At 41.0% G+C, this 23,064-nt stretch overlaps 1 protein-coding gene and 1 non-coding gene across 2 annotated transcripts; one reads left to right on the top strand and one right to left on the bottom strand.

Moving 5' to 3' along the window:
* Positions 1 to 4,593: 4,593 nt before the first annotated feature.
* Positions 4,594 to 11,655, bottom strand: LOC131689511 (uncharacterized). The gene is made up of 2 exons (XM_058974650.1): positions 11,483 to 11,655; positions 4,594 to 5,840 (listed from the first exon to the last, which is right to left on the bottom strand). Exons 1-2 carry the CDS (start codon positions 11,483 to 11,485, stop codon positions 4,722 to 4,724), a joined length of 1,122 nt encoding a protein of 373 aa, XP_058830633.1. The 5' UTR covers positions 11,486 to 11,655; the 3' UTR covers positions 4,594 to 4,721.
* Positions 8,159 to 8,231, top strand: Trnas-aga (transfer RNA serine (anticodon AGA)). The gene has a single exon. It is a non-coding gene; the product is annotated as a tRNA-Ser (tRNA).
* Positions 11,656 to 23,064: the final 11,409 nt, after the last annotated feature.

Below are 23,064 nucleotides of genomic sequence, written 5' to 3'. Positions count from 1 at the left end.
AATCTTCTTCACCATACATCAGTACATGCATACTTAAAAATATTTACATCAAGCAAGATGCACATAAAAGGAGCGTCACAATTCGCTTGAATTTACATTCAAGAACATGCAAAAATGCGTTTTGTTAACAATTCTTCATCTCCATTCAACCGAGTTATACATAAAAAGACACACAATATTTTATTTCACATGTCAAAACATGTAAAATTACAGTATTAGACAGCAAAATACGTCGCAATGTTGTTTACGTCAAATGTAATTTTCATTATTTCTAAGTGTGTGGTTTGAAAATATTAAACTTGAAAAAAATGTGCAGCGTCGAAAAATATGTAACGATCATTTCGAAAAGTGATCAATGTCACCCCGGTTTACGGTACGTATTGTAGAAAACATTTCTTTGGAGCGAATAAAGGCGCTATAATCTAGGTTCATTAGCCAGGGCAGGACTAAATGCCTCTGTCCCATCCCATGAGCTAAGGACCAAAGGAGTGACATTAACCTTTTTGATTTGGCACTCCCAACGATTTACCAAATCCCCATCAAATTGAAACGGTCGGTATGGTTGTTCACCTTTCTTCCCTATTCAATGTTCAAAATGATTCGTTGATTGAATTCTTCATTAAATGAATAATTTGATTGCCGTATAATTTTGGATCATCTTCATTCTGTACACTGCACAGTTGGCCTGGCCGTTTTAATGATTGTATCACATACCATATGTGCCATAAACATTAATACTGACAAGAAAAATTGTACGTGAGTCTGAAATTTTCCAAGATTCCCACATATATTGGCTGTGTATGTGTAGACTAGACTAAACCAGCATTGTAGAAGATAATTCAAAAATGTTTTTGCTCAACATGATTTGAAACTTGAATCAAAATGTTGGATTGACGTTTGAATTGGTCCAATACCATCCTGATAATGTAGTGCCTCGTTCCCCATCGCTACCATCACTCCGGTTGATTGTCTGATGCTCTCTAAAATCACATGGGATAAGGTGCAATGTGTGAATTCGAGCAACTGATCCATTGTTTCCCCGCAAGCTAAAGAGTTATGAACAATTAAGTGCTAAAATTTTTGGGACTATGATTCTATATTCACCCTAAGTTGGGGGCCCCTAAAAGCCATGCGCCTCTGGCCCTGGCCCAGTGTGCCCATGCGTAAAGACGGTACTGATCTCTTTCACACTGGTTTAAAATGACGTTTGAGAGCTGGATCAATTTGACACTCGTTTTTTCTCTATCCGCATTTCCCATAACAGATTTGGGTGATTTGGGCCGTCATTTTTTGACACCCTAGCCACCCTTAAATCGCCTCTAAATCGCCCACGGAACGTGTCATTTAATCGCCCCTAATTGTCTAATATTAAAATTATAAATAATACTTATTTTCGGATTCATTATCTACTCACATAAACTTATCAGTATACTAGGTAATCACCACCAAACTATAGGAAGAATCAATGGTGAAATTGGCATTGCACACCAACACTTATCACAACTTGGCGTTCTTTAAGACTTTAGGTCATGGATCTTGTTCTACTATACTTACGCACGATTCCACAATTTCCCACTTTCGTTGGCTAAATAGAGTGCACTAGACAAACAAAATACAAGCGAGAACACGCGAATTGTTTAAAAAAAACAATTTTAACCTTAAGCCAAACATGAATCGCCATCTTAGAAAAACGCGAAAAACAGCCAAGTTCATTTCAGCCGTCAAAAAATTTGTCCAAGTATATAAATTTCCTTTAAATCGCATCCGCAAATTACATTTGTTCCTAGCGGCAATTAGCACAGGCGAGTTGAGTCAAACGCCAAAGTGTTTAAATCGCCTGACCATGTTAGTCCGCTTTTTTTTTGACTGGGGGATTTGAGAATTGAAAATGAGTGATTTTTTGCAATGCCCTAATATTCACGGGGATCTTGGTTTTGATGTTTTCATATTCGACGTCGTGGTCTATTTTCAGCTTGATTCCACGGCTCTGCGAAACGACAATCACGCTTGTGTTTTCCAGTAATTTATTTCCAGGACGAAATTTCTTTTGTGGTTCAGTCATTTCACTCGCAGTTGGGGCCAACGGAACTGTGCTGTATCTATATGTTACACGTACAGTAGAGTGACAGAAAAAAAATGACCCCCATCGGCCCACCCCTGAGTCGATTCCTAGTCCCACCAGGAGTGTCTGCTCCAAATTTGAGCCAAATCGAACAAGTCTAGCTACCGGACCAACGAGCTTGAAGTTTGTATGGGATTTTTCGACAATTTACATGGCAAAAACCCACTTGCGCACATTTTCGCCGCTAGGTGGCACTGTATACATCAAATTATCACCAAAAGTGAAACTTAAGAAGATAATTCTATTATATACAACTTTGTTGAAGACTGCAAAGCGATCCGACTCGAACAAGAAAAGTTATTAAACTTTTAACGAAGTGATGTCTGAGTCAGTTTTGCATGGGGCCTAGCAGTGCATGGTAGTGTATCAGTACTAGGTTCTAACAAACTAAACATTTTTGTGGAAAAACGGTTAGATTTAGCTCAATAGTATGTTCGGAAGAATTGCAGTACATAATACGAGTTATGTTTTGGTTATAAAATTTTAGTTCAATCTGTGACTGCATAGATGGCGCCAACACTAACTTTTCAACGGGGAGAGATAGAAATTAGGTGTCTTCTACAAAGTTGTAGAACAAGAATTTTTCAGTAATTCTTCCAAACATTTTGATATTCTATCTCTCTCCGTAGAAAAGTTAGTGTTGGCGCCATCTATGCGGTCATAGGTGGAACTAAAATTTTCTTACCAAAACATAACTCGTATTATGTACTGAAATTCTTCCGAACATACTATTCATCTAAATCTAACCATTATTCCACAAAAATGTTTAGTTTGTTAGAACCTAATACTGATACACTAAAATGTACTGCTAGGCCCCATGCAAAACTGACTCAGACATCACTTCGCTAAAAGTTTAATAACTTCTTTCAACAAAGTCGGATTGACTAGCAGTCTTCGACAAAGTTGTAAACAATTAAATTATCTTTCTTATTTTCACTTACAGTGATAATACGATGCATACAGTGCCACCTAGCGGTGAAAATGCAAACTAGTGGGTTTTCTCCATGTAAATTGTCGAAAAATCCCATACAAACTTCAGGCACGTTGGTCCTGTAGCTAGACTTGTCCGATTTGCTTCAAATTTGGAGCAAGTACTCCTGGTGGGACTAGGAATTGACTCAGGGGTGGGCCGAGTGAGTTTTCAAAAATTCATTATTTTTCTGGGCACTCTAACGTACACGTTAGAGCGGTACGGTATAGGTAGTAGTTTTTTGTTGGTATGATGTTCGCAAGCGGTGCGCTTTTTGACTGCTGATCTGTACGAGATGAGGAAGCAGACTGCCATCGAAGGATACAATCGCTGAAAGGAGGGGACATTTTACAGTTAGCTGCAACCAGAATGTTTTTACTGTGGGTAGAAAGATTATTAAGCTGCTTTTAAGAGGGTCCGAAATATTTAATGCTGTGAAAATGGGTCCCACAATATCAGAGAATTCTATTGATCCAGCGCTGGATTATTCCTCTGGCTGTGATATGCAGTTATGTATTTATTTACCTTCTGGCTATTACGACAAATCTTAGACAAAATGTTTCTCCTGTTTCCATTGCTTTTAGGCACAGTAGAATGTTCCTTCTTAGAGTCCGTCAGAGTCGTGCTGGTCAGTACACAAGTTAGTATAGATATTCGTAGAAACCGGTGTCGTATCTATCTTTAGCATTACTGCAAAAGATTGCCTAAAACATCCCTGATGGTAAGACTTAAGTTTCTCCTCGCGCTGTTTACACGCAGGACAGATCGGAAGATCATGTGGGTTTCCTCCATAGTAAAGACACTTTTCGACATCCGTACTACAGGAATTATCCATATGATTTCCACCGCATTACCCACAACTAACCTTATTGCTACAATGGGGGACTGTTTGTCCCAATTGTTTGCCATAAGTACAGTTCATGATCAGCGACATAAATTTACGAGTAGGTAGACGAGCCTTGTCAAATAGGAGGTAGTTGATTAGAGCAGACCCGGAAAAGGTCACCCGATAAGAGTCTGAGTTGCCATATGTTTTTCCCCTTTCAGCTGCGACTGATGCTGAATGCAATCGTTTGTAGTCCTGTATCTTCACTGGTTGAAGTATGGAGCTAACCTTGTGTGCCAGCAGATCCGCTCAATTCAAACTTGAATCGGAGACGACTCTATCTATTTCAACCTGGTTAGATGGTACAGATACTATTGGTTTTGTGCGCTTCACGTGCAAAGATGGATTTAAACAATTTTCTTCTTAATGCAGAAAAAGTAGTTTTTTCCCAGATTGTTCTCCACTAAAGATAAATATAGCAAAGGGAACTTATTGGCCCAAAATGTGCTCTAGATTTTTCGTGCGATGCCTCAGGAGACTACCATGGAGTGATCCTGTTGTATTGCCTCCTTACGCCGATATGTGTAACTTATAAATAATCGAAACGAATTTTATGTACAAAAGACAAACCCTGAGAAAACAACTAGCTAGACCCCATGCAATAAAACTACTACGTTTGCCAGTAATCATCAATTTACTTATCTTTGTTTTGTTTGAATTCTTTCATAAGAATGTACACATGCGTTCGACCCATTGAGTATTTTTAAGTATCACGTTTGGTTCAATGAGAACCCCTAATCCCTTCAGAAGATGTCGTTGTATCGTGGCTGATAGTAGTTGTCCGCACTTTTGAACTGAGGGACATAGGTAGCAGCCGGGCGCACCGGTAGATAAGCGTTCGTCGGTGTACAGATGGTGGAAGTGACAGCCGGCAGCGTTACTGTTTTCGTTACCTCTTTCAACACTGGTGTCGCTACAGTACTGACGACCGAGCTGGTGATGGTTTGCGTTACACGATTCGTTATGGTGCTGATTTTTTCAACAGTACTGGTGACGGCCGGTGGTTTGATTGTCGAAGTAATGGTTTTTGTGGAAGGTGGTAGCGGGGGTGGTGTAACGGTTTGAGTTTGTGTGGTTGTTTTGTAAACCGGAGTAGGAGTAGCTATCATGGAGGTGATTGTTACCGTCTGGGCAGGTAGGGTAGTCGATTTTATTACTGTCTTAGCGGGAAGAGTCAATGTTTGAGGTGGAAGTGTGATGGAGCTGTATTGAATAACTGGTGTTGTGGTTGTAACGTAGGCAGTGCTAGTTCGTACTTCTGGCGGAAGTGTTTTGGTCGAGAATACTGTTTTGGGGGGAAGAGTCACGGTAGGTCCAGGTACTGTTTCGACGTTATACACCACAGATACAACCGGACTGGTCGTTGTGTATGTTGAGACCTGCGTTTTGGTTACTGCGGGTAGCGTTACTGTATTAACGACAGTTCGTGGCGGAAGCGTTACTGGTGGTTGGGTAATAGTCTGAACATTGGTGATGGTTTGATACACTGGAGTTGGTTTCACCACAGTAGATACTACCGTCTGGACAACGGGAGGTTGTGTGATGGATGTTGTGATCGTTATTGGTGGAGGCGGAGGTTGAGTTTTTGTTACAGTGTTGGTGCGGGTAACCGTGTTGTAAACTGGAACGGTATCGGTGAGAGTTGAAGTTATGATAACAGAGGATACTCGAGAGACTGTTTCCGTTTTAGGTGGCGACTGTTTGGTAATGGTTTCAGTTTTTGTTTGGTAGACGGTTGCGGTTGATGTGATGTACTGGGTGTTTGGAACATCGAAGGGGCATCCTGGCGTAGTATACTGATACCCTTCGAATTCGGATCGAGCCGTAACCGACAGCATGGCCAGAATAACAATTCGGAAAATCTGGAATAAGAAAATCATAGATAAAATATTTTACATGAAAACACTAAATATAAGAGGATGTAATACAGTGAAAACCCGATTTTATCAGCCCCCAAACTGGACTGTGGTGTTTTCGGTGGAAAAATATCACTCCCAAAATCGTTTTTTTCGGTACAGAGAGTGTTAGTCTATTTAGTCATTTTCCATACACTAAACAAACAATATTTTCGTAAATTTTCATGGCAAAATCATAGACGGCTCCAGCTGGTTGACAAAGGAGGGGCAAAAAAATATTGCTTACAGACGATTTAAAAAATAAATACATTTAGAAGCTTAGACTCATTTCTCATTTATTCCAACGGTTAATATTTAGGGATGGCAACTGGTAAATCAAACACCATGGTTGAATGAAATCACTATTTTTTATAGTTCGTTAATTCGATACGGCTCATTGCGATGTCTCAACGGAGCCGAGGGTCTTTTATGTATTTACAAAATATATCTAGAACAAAACCAAATGTTCTTGAGTGTTTGTCGATTTCGTACATGCTACTTTCTATAGCTTCTTTCGCGGCGGGGAAACACTCGTCTGGTCGCCAGCTGCATCTAGAGGTTCATTTATTTTTCTTTGATCATTCACGTCAAAATGGGAAATCCGTTCGCGAACGATCTAGGAAAACTGGTTCTTCAAATAAAAATAGTGGAAGGGAGTTTATTTTCAAACAGATGACAATAAACTGACTCACCGTCCCACAAACTATCCTATTTTCTCTTTAAATTTGGAATTGGACGAAGAACGATATTCAAGAAAAATAGAAAAATTCCACATACTCTATTTCTGCAATTTCATTATAAATAACTGGCCAACCTTCAACGAACCTGTGTAATAGTTCAGCTGGCAAACGCTCAACGAGAGCTTTCGCTCCGAAATTATACTACATGTGTCTTCCGGCCTTTCAGACTGTTTCGACAATCATTCGCTATATACAACTAAAAATTCAACTAAACGGAAAAATAGTTCATGTGATCTAGTTCTTTTTACAGAACTAGTCTGCTAATCTCTAATAGGTAATTCCGTGTTCAGGCTCACGATCAGATGTTTTTCGTTGCCTTTTGAACTCATAGGTCACTAAACCCGCACTGAAGGTGTTGGCTGTTGATGTTGGGGTGCTTGATGCTGTGTTTTCAGTTGAACAGTTGCCACAAATTTGGCAACCTTATGTGGTGCAGGTGATGGTAGTTGAAATGATTTGCCGTAGATGTGTTGGCAATCGGTTATGATACATTCTCCAGACCATCTTCCGTGCAAGGGTTTCCAGTGTGTCCCGTCTAATTACAGTACTTGCACATAGGAATCTGCCCATCATGGATGCATAGCGTGGCTTGTTCAATTATAATTTCGTTGTGTTTGAATGTATAGTCAGGAGGGAGTAGACCCGCATTATCACCACAAGAACGTTGTTAGCCATATTCGGGAAAAAGTTTCTTCAAGTATCAGGTGAAACGGATTGTACATCTATAAATTATGACGTGTATTTCGCATTTGGCTTACGGGGGTACTCGTTGATAGCCCATACAACCATACCTCTATGCTGCCATTTTCAATATACACGAGAATCTTAATTCCAATACTGTAACTTTCAGTCACATATTTTAAGTTGTTCTGTAAAAGGAATATTTTTGTTTGGTCTAATATTAGTATCTATTGCATTCCATTTATTTTGGCAGATTCCTCGTTCAACGCAATGCAGATGCGCTAGAAATTAAAAAGTTTGAGCTCATCTATGCAAGAAGCTTTTATTGTTTTGTAAACAGTTTTGCTCGGTCTATTTATTTCACTGTTTTTTATTAACATGGTGCCGAGTTATTCTTCAAGTAGAAGGAGAAACCAAAAATAACTGTGAACAATTACTCGAAAAGCCTTCATAGTCAACTCGGGAACAAGCAATAATGTTAGATTATTCTGAATGCACTGTGACTCGAGTGATAAAAAAGTACAAGGAAACTTCGGACAGTGTCCAATAGGAAATAGACAGAAAGAGTGAAACGGAAATGGCGACACAATTCACCTTTTATTGGACACACTGGGAAAAGATATGTCCTCAAGCAGGAATCGTACCTCCGATCTCCCAGTCTCTCCATGTCGATGAAAATAAAAAATCTCACGCCTGAAAGTGATCCACTGGGGAGCTAAAAATAGACTAACGAGTGAATTCTGCCTGAGAGGGCGGTGACGATTCGCTTATGAGGGGCATTGGGAGTAGAACGGTCCACTGTAGGTATTGAGATTGTGGCGGGGATCACGATACTGTTGTGAATCTGTGATGTATCATCACAGTTCCTCGATGGCGGAGTGGTTAACGCACCCAACTAGAGACTGGGAGATCGCAGGTTCGATTCCTGCTTGAGGACATATCTTTTCCCAGTGTGTCCAATAAAAGGTGAATTGTTTCACCGTTTCCAATTCTCATTTCTTCTGTCTATTTCCCATTGGACTTGTTCCGAAAACCTTAAAAAAGGTATAAACAAGACTCACGTCAAAACAAAGGAATATATACAAAGAAACTCTAACAGCCAATTTCTTCACTGGATGAAAACCGGTTTTCGCTGAAAACCAGTTTTCAGGTTGCTTGTGACCAATTAGCCGAAAACCAAAAGTCGGTTTTCATCCAGGTGAAGAAATTGGCCGTATCTGCTGCTATCCACACACAAAAAAAAAATAATGAAATTTAAACGACACGTAAATCAATACGAATGTAAACATACAAAGATTGAATCAAAACTTTGATTGAAAATTACGTTAAAATCAATGCACTCAATTGGAGCATCAAAAAGCATACAATTTTACGCTTTCATTCGTGTAATATTACATGTCATTCGTATTACAGCAATATACAGCAATTTTTATTTTGTGGTAATCGTTTATGTGTTCTACATTGCTACTTTTTCTATTCCTTCTTGGCGCAACTCGTTCCTATTTATATGATAGCTGGTGCTGACTAATATTCGCTGTGTCTACTCACAACTATTGTTAATATCTCAACTTATCGACACAGGAACCGATCCGGAGATGCCGACCAGTTTGACTTACATCCCTTTCCAGCCGCCCTCGCAATATTTCTTCCTTGATTTCTTCAACGGCTTGTTTCTAGAGTGTCTGAACTCAAATACCGTTTTATGTTTCAAACGGTTCGCAGTAGTGTTTCCTATTAAAACATTTTTTTTAAATTCTATATTCTCGTGGGATGGGTCTGAGCCCCCAAAACCCTCCCCGTGCGCACGAGCAGCGTGCTACAATTGTCCAAAAACATCAGAGTCATTTTATCTCAAACTAGCTGAATCCGCATTATTGTTACCAGTTCCGTCCAATAGAAAAATATTGGATGATACTGAAACTCGAACTGAAGATGAAAGGAGCAGTCACCAGCGACGGCGTACAGATGGAGAATTGGTGGAGTCGGATAGCCGAGGCAGTTCCTAAAAGAATAATGATGATAATGATAACACGGTGACACAAATAAAAAAAATGAATGTACTTTTCAAGTGGTCTGGTAAAAGTAGATCTATTATTGAGTGTGCCATTTGACTCCCGATATTACCGGATAGATTTCTGAAGGCGATGGCATTTTGATTCTTGTCAAGTTACACGTTACAGCCCTACGTTAGATATATCAAATAGAAATAATTTTATCAAAAGTTTTGCATGGTACCGAATATACCGGTACCTACTTATTTTTATTCCGTACCAATATTTCCGTACCAAAAAAAGATCGGAAACCAAACTTTGCGTATTGCTTGCACAAATTCAAAATTGCTTTATTACCAAATTTAATTAATTAACTTTTACTTGGTATTACAAAAAATAAACTGATCACCTTGTTGGTCACTTCTAGATTATTGACATATGGAAGTAGGTAAATGCAAATATCTTTTTACCAAAACATCTTCTGGTCGAAAAGGGGAGGGGGGCACGTGCCCCTGCGTACCCCTCCCTGGAGCCTCCAGTGGGCAAAATATTGAAACTTAGGCGACTGACAGTGAATCTTCAGAAGGCACCTCAAAAATGCGATGTATTCCATAAATCAAAATCTCTTGGAGCAATCGTTTTGAAATTTCCAACAACACCTTAACATATAATATCTTTTATACCTATTCTAAACGCACCCGTTCATAAATTAGTACGTGAGGATTATCTCTTAAAGAGCTAAGGAAGCGATGATTTTTTACGATGGTATTCAGATTGGACTGAAGATCCACAAACAAATGTATAAAATTACATCATTTTTTATTTTCAAGATTTCGATAAATTTGAACCACCCTAGCTAAATCGTTACTAAGAACTACCCTAGGAAATCAAACTGTTTCTGCTCACTTACGAAGTATGTTTTGAAAAGTTAATAAAATTTACTTTCGCGAAATTCAAAAAAATATATTTTAGAACCACTCTAGACTGTCTAATTTTAATTTTAGCGTCCTAATTTAATCAAAATCGAGTTCAGCGCACCAAAATTACTCGTTGATAATATTTTCAGTCAATTTAAACTACTTTCGAGGTTTTGTCTAGCTTTTGTATGAAGTGGATCTACTGTGCGTCGGATCGTTGATGAACAGTGTCGAACAATCATAAGCACACGTCACCTTTAGGTGAAAGAATTTTAGTTGCAGAGAATATATGACGCTTGCAAAACTTCGCTCACTGCCTAGAATGGCAATAGACTCTATAAGAAAACTTAAAAATATTTATTTCATGATATAAATCAAGCCTCAAACATTATTTATTCATAACACCATGCAAATCTCTTCTTCTTGCTACGCGAAAAAACTGCTGAAATCATTTATTTGCATCACAAATAATCCTATACACACAGGGTAAGAACCCTATTTTTGCACTATATCAATTATCACCTTACCCATTTCAAACTGTTTTCTTTGTGCCCAAACACGATGACTACAATTTTCGGGCCATTTTGGTTATTATAGTGGTTATTAAAAACAGAGCAATAATGCCCATTTATACTCATTTCCTTGATTATAGGCCGAGTAATTAATGAAATAGTGCGGCACACTTCATAATAGAGCCAAACGAGGCTCTTTACACTTTTTGGTACACAAACAACACATTTGTTAATAAAAAAGCGGACAGAAACAAAAAAAGGTTTTGGCCCGCACCGATACATAATTTTGGTAGCTTTGTGGTATTTTAGAAAAGTGAACACGTTTGACGTTTCGTGCTAACTCCCAGTTCTTATAGAATTCTGATAGTGTTTGAAGCCTATCGATATTCATTTTGTCGACTGTATTGGCCCAAAATAAACTCATTACCCTACGTATTTTTGACACCAGTTAGGGTTAAGCAAAATTCACAACTTTTCGATCTGATTTAGTGACGGCTCAGTACCGTGCACGGAGAGCAAAATTCTTTCATATATTTTATTTGTGAGCATATTCGCATAGAAAGAGTATGAAAGAATATTGATGGCCGTGCACGGTACTGAATCGTCACTGAAACGGATCGGATAGGTGTAAATTGTGCTTTAGGACCTGACTCTGTTTCAGACATAAACAACGGCATTAGATTGTCTTTGATGCACTATTGCGTCATCCAGATCGACGGTTTGATTATATGACACTTCACATCTTAAGACACATAAATTCGCGCTCACCATTTTAGCACTTTTTAGTGTTTTTCAAATAGTCACAGCAGTTCCTTGTTTCAACACCGTTCTTTTGATTTCAACAGGATCTATCCGATTATTCTTGGACGTTCTGGCATCAGTAACGTCGACTTTTCGATTTCTGGCACCGTTTTAAGCCATAGATATACCGGGGACTAAAATTCGATTCAGAACTAAAGCTCCAGTAAGCAGAACGGTCTTATTTATATCTGATCGCTAGCTGCGATGCAAACCGCTTCTGATTATCGAAAATTTGGCTTCAAATTGCTCCAGAATGCTTAGCAGTGTTAAACGAACCTACCTGCTGTTGCGAGCGTTTACTTCATCTTCTCCTCAGGGACCACCTGATGCTTCATTTCATTTGACTCTAGCCGACTTTCGCAGTTATCCCTTAAATGCTCAATGTTGTTTGAAAGCAATATTGCAGAAATAGTCTCAAAATCATCACAGTAATAGTATTGAAACTATGCGACAATTTTCACGAAATATTGAAATATGAAAATTAATATATCAGCTGAGTATTTAGCGTACACAAAGCAGTATATATTGTTTCTTTGAGTATGAAACTTACCCAAGTAAGTAATCAAACGAATGTACAATATTGTTTATTAAAACGCTCAGCGTAACAATTTTATGATCTTTCTGCAAGACACAAAGGTTCAAGATTTTCTAAACCAACAGCAAAGTTTCGTTCGAAGGCAATGTGCGATGTTCTCTTTCTAGTTCCTTCACAGGATCGAAATGAATACGAATCGTTTCAACTCCTGATTTAGAACAGTAAAAACAAGGTTTCTGCTCTTTTGCAAATACTCCTTGGGAAAGAAACATCCTGAAAAACGATGACACCTACAATGGCTCAACTGCTAGGAGGCGACCGATCTGGCGTTGAAAGTAGTCTTCGAAATTCGCCTTATGGTTTACTCTTTCTTCTTTTATTCTCTTAGTGATTTTAATCTACCCGTATAAAGTGGATTCATGATACCGATTTACGATGGTCACAATCGGATATTCGTTTTTGCCAGCCGGTTTTAGTCGTTCGTCACCTTTTCCCACTCGTACCCGGTTTTTTGTTAGGATATATGCAAATTTCACCCTTTAAACTATCGAACATTTGCGAACCATCCTCTCGAATACGAATCTTTTTCGGGTTCTGGAATGGTTGAGAGCATTTCAATCGCAAGGAAAGTTATTTGCGAATTTTGAGAAAACTAGCGTCAAAAGGTCAATGTACTGTCGTTAGAAGATAGAGACTCTAGGCTCAGACACATCGCAGACGGCTCTTTTATAAGTATATATAATATGCAAATTAATCACAATTTATGGCATAACTCAACGATACTGGAAATGCAAGAATGTACGACAGTTTTCTATCTATAATGAGTGACTGGATTCGCATTTTTCAAAATTTTTGTTTCGCTCTCGAGGCATTGGATTGGCATTTAGTATTGAAATGGTTTTAAGTTAGTGGTTCTGCACTAAGTCGAGGGTGTTAGTCTACTGCCACGCATTGGAATTTCGCGTGTTCGATTACCCGATTTCGAGTTAGTCATAGTATCCACACGAGCCGCACCATGACTATAACCACCTTGACCACTTAAAAGTTCTCCCATGTAGAAGAAGTAGAATGGACGACATAATGCGTCTTTTGCGACTTTGTTAATGCAAATCATTTAAAACTGGATCCAGGTGAGATAGTGATAAACCGTCTCAACTTTGCTTTTTAAAATAGAAGATTTCTAAACGAACGATTGGCATCTTTTCTGGTTTGGCAAACTGCATCGAAGAAAATTCTAGCCTTCACATTCAGGGTCGACTAAATAGAGAAAAAGCGAGTGTTGTTGATCAGCGAAGCGAACCGTACCAAATACCGAATCGCAAGGCCGGCGGATCACGTGGGTCGTATGGGTAGTACTAGCCATTCGAAAATAACCAAGGGAGAATTACCCACTCAAAAATTTCAACAAATTATTTTTTTATTCAGGTGCAAATTTTATGGCTGCAATTTAAATTTCTTGAAACTATGGAATAATGATCACATATACACCTTTAACCCTAGAACGTTGCACTTGCGTTTTCCATCCTAGAACGTTGCACTGGGGTATAAATGTACCCCACGCGTTTGATCGCAATTTTCGCAGGTAAAAATGCAAATAAAAGCAATGTAGAATACGTCATTTTCTTCGTTTTTTAATGACGAAAACAGCTGTGTGAGTGAAAGTAAGGAATTTATTGAATCAATGATACATAAACTGGTTTGAACAAAAAAAAGAATGGTCCTGAAACGGTATAAAATGAAATTTCGATATTTTTGAAAAAGTGCAATTATTTTGAGGAGTGAAAGTTTCAAAATTGTGTTTTGGAAAATGCCACGAAATGGGGTGGAAATTGAAATGAAAAAATATTTCTGACCAGTAATACATTGGTAACACGCAACGTTACTGTTACAGCGGTTATTGTGCACAAATTATACTTGTGAGCCATTGCTTTGAAAAACTATAAAAAAAACAATAAAACAATAAAAATCAGCAAAAAATGAGAACGATTTTTTGTTCCGCTTCAATATTAAATAAAATAAATTGAATAAATTATTAAAAACGATTATATAATACTAATTGTTACTTACGTAGTAAAACAACCAGTATTTAACCTGGTATTGTGAAGAATCACATTTCCACTGACAGCATGAAACCTGACGAAACACTAACGGCAAACGTACACTGGGGTACAAATGTACCCCCCGCCAACTTTGACACCTGCTTCCCAAAAGGCTATAAGCAAACTGGCTATACCACCTTTTCCTACTCTTACTAGGAAATTGAATTATGGTTAGGGTTCCAGGTCGGTAAATGCCGAATTCTCGTTTTCACATGGCTCCAAAGAAGGTGTGGGGTGCATATATACCCCAGTGCAACGTTCTAGCGTTAAACAAGGAATTCAAATCGAGTACAAAAAATATTAATACAATTTGATTCAGACTAAGTATACAATTTATAAATTTTTATCACGAACTTTTATTTGATTAACAATTGATTCCATATTAACCAAAAGAGAAGAGATAATAAAATTTGGATACCTATCCTGATTAAAAATATGTATATGAGTGATATATAGAAGAGATCGAAGATAGTCTGCACAGCTCGAACTGGAACGAGGCCGAAGGGATTCATTAAACGGAGTTCTGGCGCTAGAACTAGATGTACGACCAGACAACATGCTTAATGTTGCGATAACCGTCACCACAAGCGCAGAGACCGCTCTCCATGACCCCAACACGAAGGAGATTCGCATTCAACGTATAATGATTGGATATATCACCAGATCAAAGTCACGACCTTCATCGATCTCCATGAACCAAGGTTTGTTGATACCTTTGGGATAACTAAACTGCCATTGTTCCATAAACTTCGCCAATTTTTAGAGCGTCCTTTGACAAGAAATACTGAAAAATTCGGTGAAGCTACGCGATCTTTCATGAATGCTTAAGTGTCCGCCTTTTCATTACCCGGAATGGAGCAAACCGGAGGCCGGAAACGCCCGCACGATGGGCGGCTTCAAATGCCCTGTGTACAAAAAGGCGAAGGCAGGTAAACAATTATGGAGATAACCCAGCTTAATCTCAATCATTGCGACATTGTAAAACAACTGTTGTGACATTCGACAACAGAAACGAAGTGCGACGTTGCAGCATTTGCTATAACACACGCAGATTTCAATCTATTGGAAACAATTTTCGAAAAACTGATAGCGATAAAAATACAGTGTAAACAATACACTCTAAACTATTTCTACCCAAATGAGAAAATAACCAAATGGGACATTTTCTACAGCGTTTTTTTCCGTGATGCAATTTGATGCGGGACACCCTTTAATCGTGTTTTTCTCGAAACCGCGTTTTTCAAATTGGCGAACACGATAACTCAAAAACTAATCACTGCATTGACTTGATTTTTTTATGAGGATGCTCAACATGTGTAGCCTGTCGATGAACCCCAGAAAACTGAATAAAAAAATTTCTCCGCACTATTTTGAAGAAAAATGAGCGAATTTTACAGTTAAATATGAGATTTTTCGGTTTTCATTAAGCCATTTTTCGAAACTCGAACTTTTTCTATTTTTTGTGATTCATCGACTACAAGTCTAAGCTGTACAAAACTTATTGAGTTTCCCGTATCAGACAATTTTATCGTGAGCTGTCGTGTACGCCGCGGCGCTTCTCGAGTTGGAAATGGTTGGACGTCTACTCTTGGAACGCTCGTAGTTATGGCTCTGTGTGACTGAAAATATTTTTTTTTGTTCACAATGAATGTAAAAAGCGATCCTAATATTACACAAAAGATCCATTGTTGCCTTGCCTTCAAAATCGTAAAACAAAATTATTTTCGTTTTGAGCACTTTACACCAGACGCTCCCCTTAACTTTCCGCTTGAGATATAGGGGGAGTTGGTGTAAAACGGGTACACACGTATCGTGCGGTCATTCTAACTACACACCAAACAAAATCTGAATTTTATCGTTGACGTAATTGCTAACATGACACAATTCAACAAACAGTAATTTACGAAATGACGGAACATTACCGTGTTCCGTTTAATTTGACATGAAACATATACTTTACATGCGCAATGACATAAAATTACACTACCTACCATTCAGAACAAACGCCGTATGAGGAGTAAAATCACATGATTTACGAAATTCAACGTCATGTAAAATTAAAATCAAACGTAAAACTAAGTCATTTTTGATGCTCGTATATGTCAGGGTCAGGAGACATAAATTTACACTATTTTTTCTAGGTGTGTATCTTCAATCGATTCCTCAGCATTTTTAGCATAAGAAATAAAACTTTTGATCAACGGCTGTTAGCCTCTTTCTGAAATGTAGAGCAAGGTTTAACTTTATACTTCAAGGAAAAGTTATTCAAGGAATTGGGGTAAACCACGTACACACGTTTCGGGCGGTTAGTCTAACAATATTCAAACAATAACCTGGACTTTTATACGTAAAAATTACCACTTTTGATCAGCCCCATATAGCCTTTTACCGAAATATAAAATCAGGATTAACTTGGGGTAAAATTGGTGCGTACGTTTTGTGAGATTATTCTAATTATCTCCAATCGATTCTCTAGACTTTTTTATATAAGAAACACTAATTTTGGTCAGTTGTATTTAACTTCTGAGTTATATATTCAGTTTTGAAAATGAACTCAAACGAAGGGGGGATTGGGGTAAAACGGACATGATAGCGTAGCGTGCGGTTATTGTAAATACTAAAAATCATTTTTTCAGGCCTTTTCACATAAAAACATTTTTTCTGGTAAGCGTCATTTAACCTTTTCAAAGTAAGTCGCGTTTTGGGTCCATTTTTCCCCACTGTGTATTGGTCGGCGGAAGCACTTCGTGCTGACAGCTTCGCTCCAATTTCGAATGCCGATGAGCTGTCCGAAGTCAGCGAAGAGTGTAAGCTGGCTTTCCGAGCGGCTAGTGCCGCTTCTGAACGCGTGATAGTGCTTCGCAAGCGTACCAGCTTTGAGAAGCTGTGCAGAGAAATAGACGCTAACAACTGGGGAAACGCTTATCGTATCGTTATGGACAAGATCAAGGGTCCAACGACACCAGACAAAATGTGCCCTGACAAAGATTATCGTGGAGGGTTTTTTCCCGAAGCAGAACCCAGCTGCAGACCACTTACGCCGTGCATTGGTGCAGACGCTGGAAATGCTAGTGACAATCGAGTCTTCAACGACGAGCTCCTTACAGTGGCTCCTTACAAGGGCTAAAAGCGAAAAAAGCTCGCGGACCGGACGGAATCCCTAATATTGCAATGCGGATCGCGATCCTGGCTTTTCGGACATGTTTAGGTTAGTTCTACAGAAATGCCTGGATGAAGGCTACTTCCCGGACAGATGCACGATCAAGAAGCTTACACTGCTGCCAAAACCAGAGAAGCCACCAGGAGATCCAGCATCGTATCTGCCTTAATGTCTGCTGGATACTCTTGGTAAACTTCTTGAAATGGTCATCCTGAGGTGACGAATTACGCTGAAAGTGAGAACTATCGCGGAAGCAGTTCGGATTCCAGAAAGGTATCTCAACGGTGGGCGCCATTCGCACAGTCAACGCGAGTGCGGAGAAAGCATCGAAGCAAAGGAGAAGGGGTAATCACTACTGTTCCGATCGACTTGAAGAACGCATTCAATTGTACCAGTTGGGTAGCTATTGCCATAGCTACCGGACTATTTGTGTAAAGTTCTGAAAAGTTACTTCCAGAACTGCGTACTGGTCTACGAGACGAACGTGGGAAAGAGGTCGATTAGATGTTGATGGCAGAGGCAGCAGGCATCGTGTAAACCTGGATGGCTGATGTTAAGTTGCAGCTGGCTCACCACAAGATCGAGATAGCGCTGGTCAGCAACCGAAGAAAACCCAGCGTGTCGTGATCAATGTCGGCGGACACTCAATTCCATCGATGCGTGCGTTGAAGTATCTAGATATGATTTCCGACGATCGGTTAAATTACGACAGCCATGTCGGCAATTTATGTGAGAAGGCTGCAATAACAACTAACGTGTTGGCAAGGATCATGCCGAACACCGGAGGAGCAAGATGCAGCACGAGACGTCTCTTGGCGGATGTCTCATCCTAAATATTGAAATATGGCGTACCGGCCTGGGCTGCTGCGCAGAACTCTTAGCAGAGCAGGAGAAGTTGGCAAGCACACACGTGAAGAATGTTATCGTCAGATGCGGTGTGCGTCATGATGATTCCCATCGTCATCACTCTGGCTGAGGGCGAGGAATGCTACTAGTCTGAGGAATACACGAAATATAAGGAAACAAAGCGGACTCGTTGGCTAAGTGACAGAAAAAGGGTGCAACGCGAAGAAAGAAAGGTGGACCTACCGACTCATCCCAAATGTGTGGTTGTATAGGAAGCATGTGGGTATGGGTGCATAGGAAGCATGGAGCGGTGAACTTCCATGTGATGCAGTTTTTGTCCGGGCACGGATGCTTCCTGAAGTACCTGCATCGGTTTGGACATGTTTCGTCTCTCCTTTACTCGGAGTGTGTGAACGTGCTAGAGACACTGAAGTTCGAAGTGGTATGCCCGGTGTGACAGGCGACAATATCGGCGATGATATGTGCCATAATGAGCATAGCTTGGAATCGGTCAGCGGAGTAGTGACGAGCATGTTCTCCGAGCTGCAGAGGAAGTGACAAAGAGACCATCAAAGCAGCGCCGCCGACTAGATAGCTTAGGTTTATGTTTATTACCTTCACCAACAGGCCCCTTGGCCCCAATGGTGGTTGCTTAAACTAATTACATTTTAAAATTGACAACATTTTCGCTTTTATCGCATTCCGCGTCCGGTTGAAGTCAAAGGCCGTCGCCACACTGTTAAAAACTCGCTCTGGCAAGCATAGTTGGTTCTCCTGAACGGAACTCGCAGAAGAGAGTTATTACGTAGAGCTAAAACGCGGGTTTGAAGATCCAGACGTCTGAGGATTGTAGGGCAATCTGGCAGAGAGTAAGTCCGAGACGAACAGGGCTCGAGAGCAGACCCTCCGAATGCTGAGTGTATCGAGGTGTATTAGCTGGCAACGGTTTTCATAGCTCGGCAGCTGAAATCTGTTTCTCCATGGGAGATGCCGAAGGGTGAAGCGTATGAACCTGCGTTGAACAGCCTCGATTCTGTCAATCCCGTTCGGGTAGTAAGGATTCCAAACAGTAGAACAATATTCTAACGTTGAGCGCACCAACGCGCAGTAAAGCGATTTAAGACAATATACGTCCCTGAAATTTTTCGCTATTCGAAAGATGAACCCAAGCTGTCGTGATGCCTTATCCACGATGTATGAAGTATGTGGCTTGAATGTTAGTGCCGAATCCATGATGACTCCGAGATCTTTGATGTGAGAGTGTCTTGGAATGCTCGAGCCGAAAAATGGTTGTTAAACTGAGTCGGTTGGCGTTTCTACGTGAACGTAACGATTGAGCATTTGCACGGGTTCAAAACCATTCTGTTTAGATCACACCACGTACTAAATCTGTCCAGTTCCCTCTGAAGAAGCTCGGCATCGGTTTTATCCCGTATTTGTTGAAAAATTTACATTCGTCGGCGAAAGAAAGGCGGGGTCCTTGTAATGTGATATTGACGTCATTAAAGTAGTGTAGGAATATTACTGGACCAAGATGGCTTCCTTGTGGTATGCCGGATGTAGCAAAGAACGGTGCAGATAGACAATCCTTAATGCTGATTTGGAGTTGCCTTCCATCGAGGTAGGAACGAAACTAGCGCAGAAGTTGTCCATGAATGCCGAGTTTGTCCAGCTTCGCTATTGCGATATCATGGATGATTTTGTCGAAGGCCGCAGATAGATCCATGTAAATAGCATCGGTTTGCAGTCCGTCAGCGAATCCATCCATTACATATGTTGTTAGGTTTGTCGTTGTCGATCGTTTAGGCATGAAACCGTTTTGGTCATCTTTGCACATTTGCAGTGAAAGAAAATAGGATCTAACACAACCATCTCGAACAGTTTTGATACGGCACTTAAACACGAGATTCCCCGATAATTGGCATTTGCTGCAAGAATGGCAGCATTATCGACACAAATTCGGTTGATGGTTCGTCCTAGAGAAGGAGTTAAACTGGCGGCGGCAGCGACTTGTTGTGGTGGCAGGCGCTCATTGGAAAAAAAACGCTTGAAAATTTGTCGGAGAACAGTTGGCAAATTTCTTTAGTGTCGGTGCCTAAAACTCCATTAAACGACATACAAGATGGTAAACCGGATTCTTTTCGCTGCTCGTTAACATACTTCCAGAACGACTTGGGCTTGGATTTCAGTTGACGCTCGACGTTTCGCTGGTTTCTAAAAAGACGCGTCTGCTTTGCTGTTTGTATTCGTGGTTGAGTTGAAAGTAGTGATTTCGTAATGCAAGTGTCTTATGCTTCGAGAATTTTTTAAATGCAGCTCGTTTGGCAGATTTTAAAGTCTAAGGACGGTTGATTGCCAGGGAGGGTGTTGATCGGTACTAATTGTTCGTTTTGGTACATGGCGGTCGATAAGGTAGTTAAGAATATTAGAAAACGTCATCGCTGCTTCGTTCGCGTCGTCATTGTTAAGATTTTCGTCCCAGTTTATATCCAACAGCGTGCTAACGATGCTGTCGTAGTCAGCGTTTTTAAAATCGTAGACGATTGAGCTTGAGACGTCTTCAAAATTCACTCCTAGGTTACCAGCGAATACAAGATGTAGTGGGGATGATGACGCACCTGCTTGACTAAAGGAGTCGGTGCAGTGCAGCAGTACGGAGCGTAGTCCCGGGCACTTACAAAGCAGAGGTCCAATGTACGTCCATTCTCGTTGGTGACATTATTAATTTGCCGAAGAGTTGCACTGACGTAGTTGTCCAAAATACAACTGGCATTGTTAATAAGCGCAGATTTTTCGATATCCAATCGTAGAAAACCATTACTTGCCTGGCACCACGTCAAGCCAGGTAAGTTGAAGTCGCCCAGTATAACAATATCATCAGACGGGACGGCGATCAAGGTGATAAAAGAAACGGAGGAAAGATGTACATCGATCAGGCTGGAATCACGAATTCTGTCAGGTGGAAAATACACAACACACAGGAACAGATTGCGATCGGCAAGTTTCACTGATATCCACACTTGCTCGCAGCTCGCCCACTGGTCATTGTTGATCACTCGGTCTCGGAACGGCGATAAGCACACCACCGCCTGATGTCTTGTGGCTGTTGAGGGCATTGCGGTCACAGCGGTAGACATCGAATGTTGAACCAAAGACTTGGCGAGACAGAGTACGGTTGTCGAGCCACGTCTCAGTCAAGGCGATAACGCCGTAACCGCAACCCGTGGTCGTGAGCAAATAGCTGTCCGTTGATGAATTTAAGCCACCAACATTCTGGTAGTAAACCTCAATGTTGTTGGAGGACGGATCAGGTACAGCAGAGAGCGAAGCCATGTTGCCGTGTAGGAAGATCCTTTCGTCAATCCCACGAACAGTATCGGAACGGTTCACGGTCGCTAGGTCGACTGTGGTGAGGGATTCGAGGCATCCTGAATCAACTGCGTCGCGCCCCAAAATACGACTATCGTCGTCGTCGAGAGAAATGGTTGGCATTTGATAACAAGATGTCGGAGCAATAGGCAAAAAACTGGAAGCGAAGAATGCATCAGCGCTTGAAGTGTTCGGAACAGATGTATACTTGCCATTTGCGACAGGTTGGAAGACCCTTTCACCCATCCCACACACAGGACCGGGACGACTGATGATCGCTGGCTGCAAGTGCTCGACTGTGGCGGGGGGATCGAGGGCTTTCATAGTGCCAACTGCGGTGTGTCCCAGTATGCGTTGAAACCCGGTGGCGGAATGCAGAGAGCAGGAACGGGGTGGTAGCAGCTTACGGCGAGAGTCGTACGATGAGCTAGAAGCGTGAATCGGTTCAACCATTGAATCATTACAATTTGTATAATACTTGCCGAGAAAGGTGGCTTGGAAGACCCTTTCTCCACCCACAAATACAGGACCGGGACGACTGCTGAACGCTGGCGGCAAGGGCTCGATTGTAGCGGGGGGATAGAGGGCTTCCATAATACCAACTGCGTTGCATCCCAGTATGCGATCGGCATCGATACTCCTTCACAAGGGCGGTGTAGCTTGGTATAGTGGCATGGCCAATCGTTGCGGAGTCCTCTGCAGGACCATTGATGGGCCGGGTTGCATTAGAGAAGTACATGCTTCTTCTGGAGGCGGTGGAAAATCAGTCGGCGGGCTCCAAATGTTCTGGGTATGGCTGTCTTCAAATTCCCTGAACACTATGCCTTGCGGCCATGTGTTAGGGCTAAGAGCTGCATCACGGTACTTTGGGTGAACTCCAACTTTGAAGGATATGAAGTTCAAAGTACTGACGTCTATGCCTTTTTTAACAAGCGGAATAACCTTTATCTCCTCGTTACAATTTAGTCCTTCTTTAGACATTTTTTCGACAGTCTCTTTGCTAACGCTAGGATGAAAGCGGGAAAGATATATCCAGAGCAACGGCGCGGGAGGTGGAACCGTAACAATGTTGCTATTATCGACTAGCTTTCGACCACCAACAAGAATATTGCTCGGATCAGGACCATCCTCGCGACGACGTTTCTGAGGTGGTCGAGAGGTACCGGAGTTTGGCCGGACTGGAGTAGCTGTTGAAACCTTTCTAGCGAGACGCGAAATTTGCTGGTTATTTTTGGATAACTCGGCCTCGGTTATCCAAAAATAACCAATAACTCGGTTTAGCACAGACGTCATCCGTTTAGTCGCCGTGAATCAACAAATCGGGTTCGGAAAAAAATCACCGCCGGAGTGGACTAGATCCACTGCCGTAAACCAATTGAGTAGTACGCGACGCAGTACTGAGTTCAGGCCATCGGAGCGCAAGCGAACCGGATGCCAGGCTTCACCGGAATCGCCGGACTAGCCTCGACATCCAACGGTGAGTAGGTGAGATCCACCGCGGGGGTGTAAATCGAGTAGACTGCGTCGAACAGACAGCAGC

Source organism: Topomyia yanbarensis, chromosome 3 (genome assembly GCF_030247195.1).
Source record: "Topomyia yanbarensis strain Yona2022 chromosome 3, ASM3024719v1, whole genome shotgun sequence".
In the NCBI taxonomy this organism is placed as follows: Eukaryota; Metazoa; Arthropoda; class Insecta; order Diptera; family Culicidae; genus Topomyia; species Topomyia yanbarensis.
The sequence above is the reverse complement of the archived record's forward strand: the minus strand, read 5'-3'. Positions and strand labels throughout refer to the sequence as shown.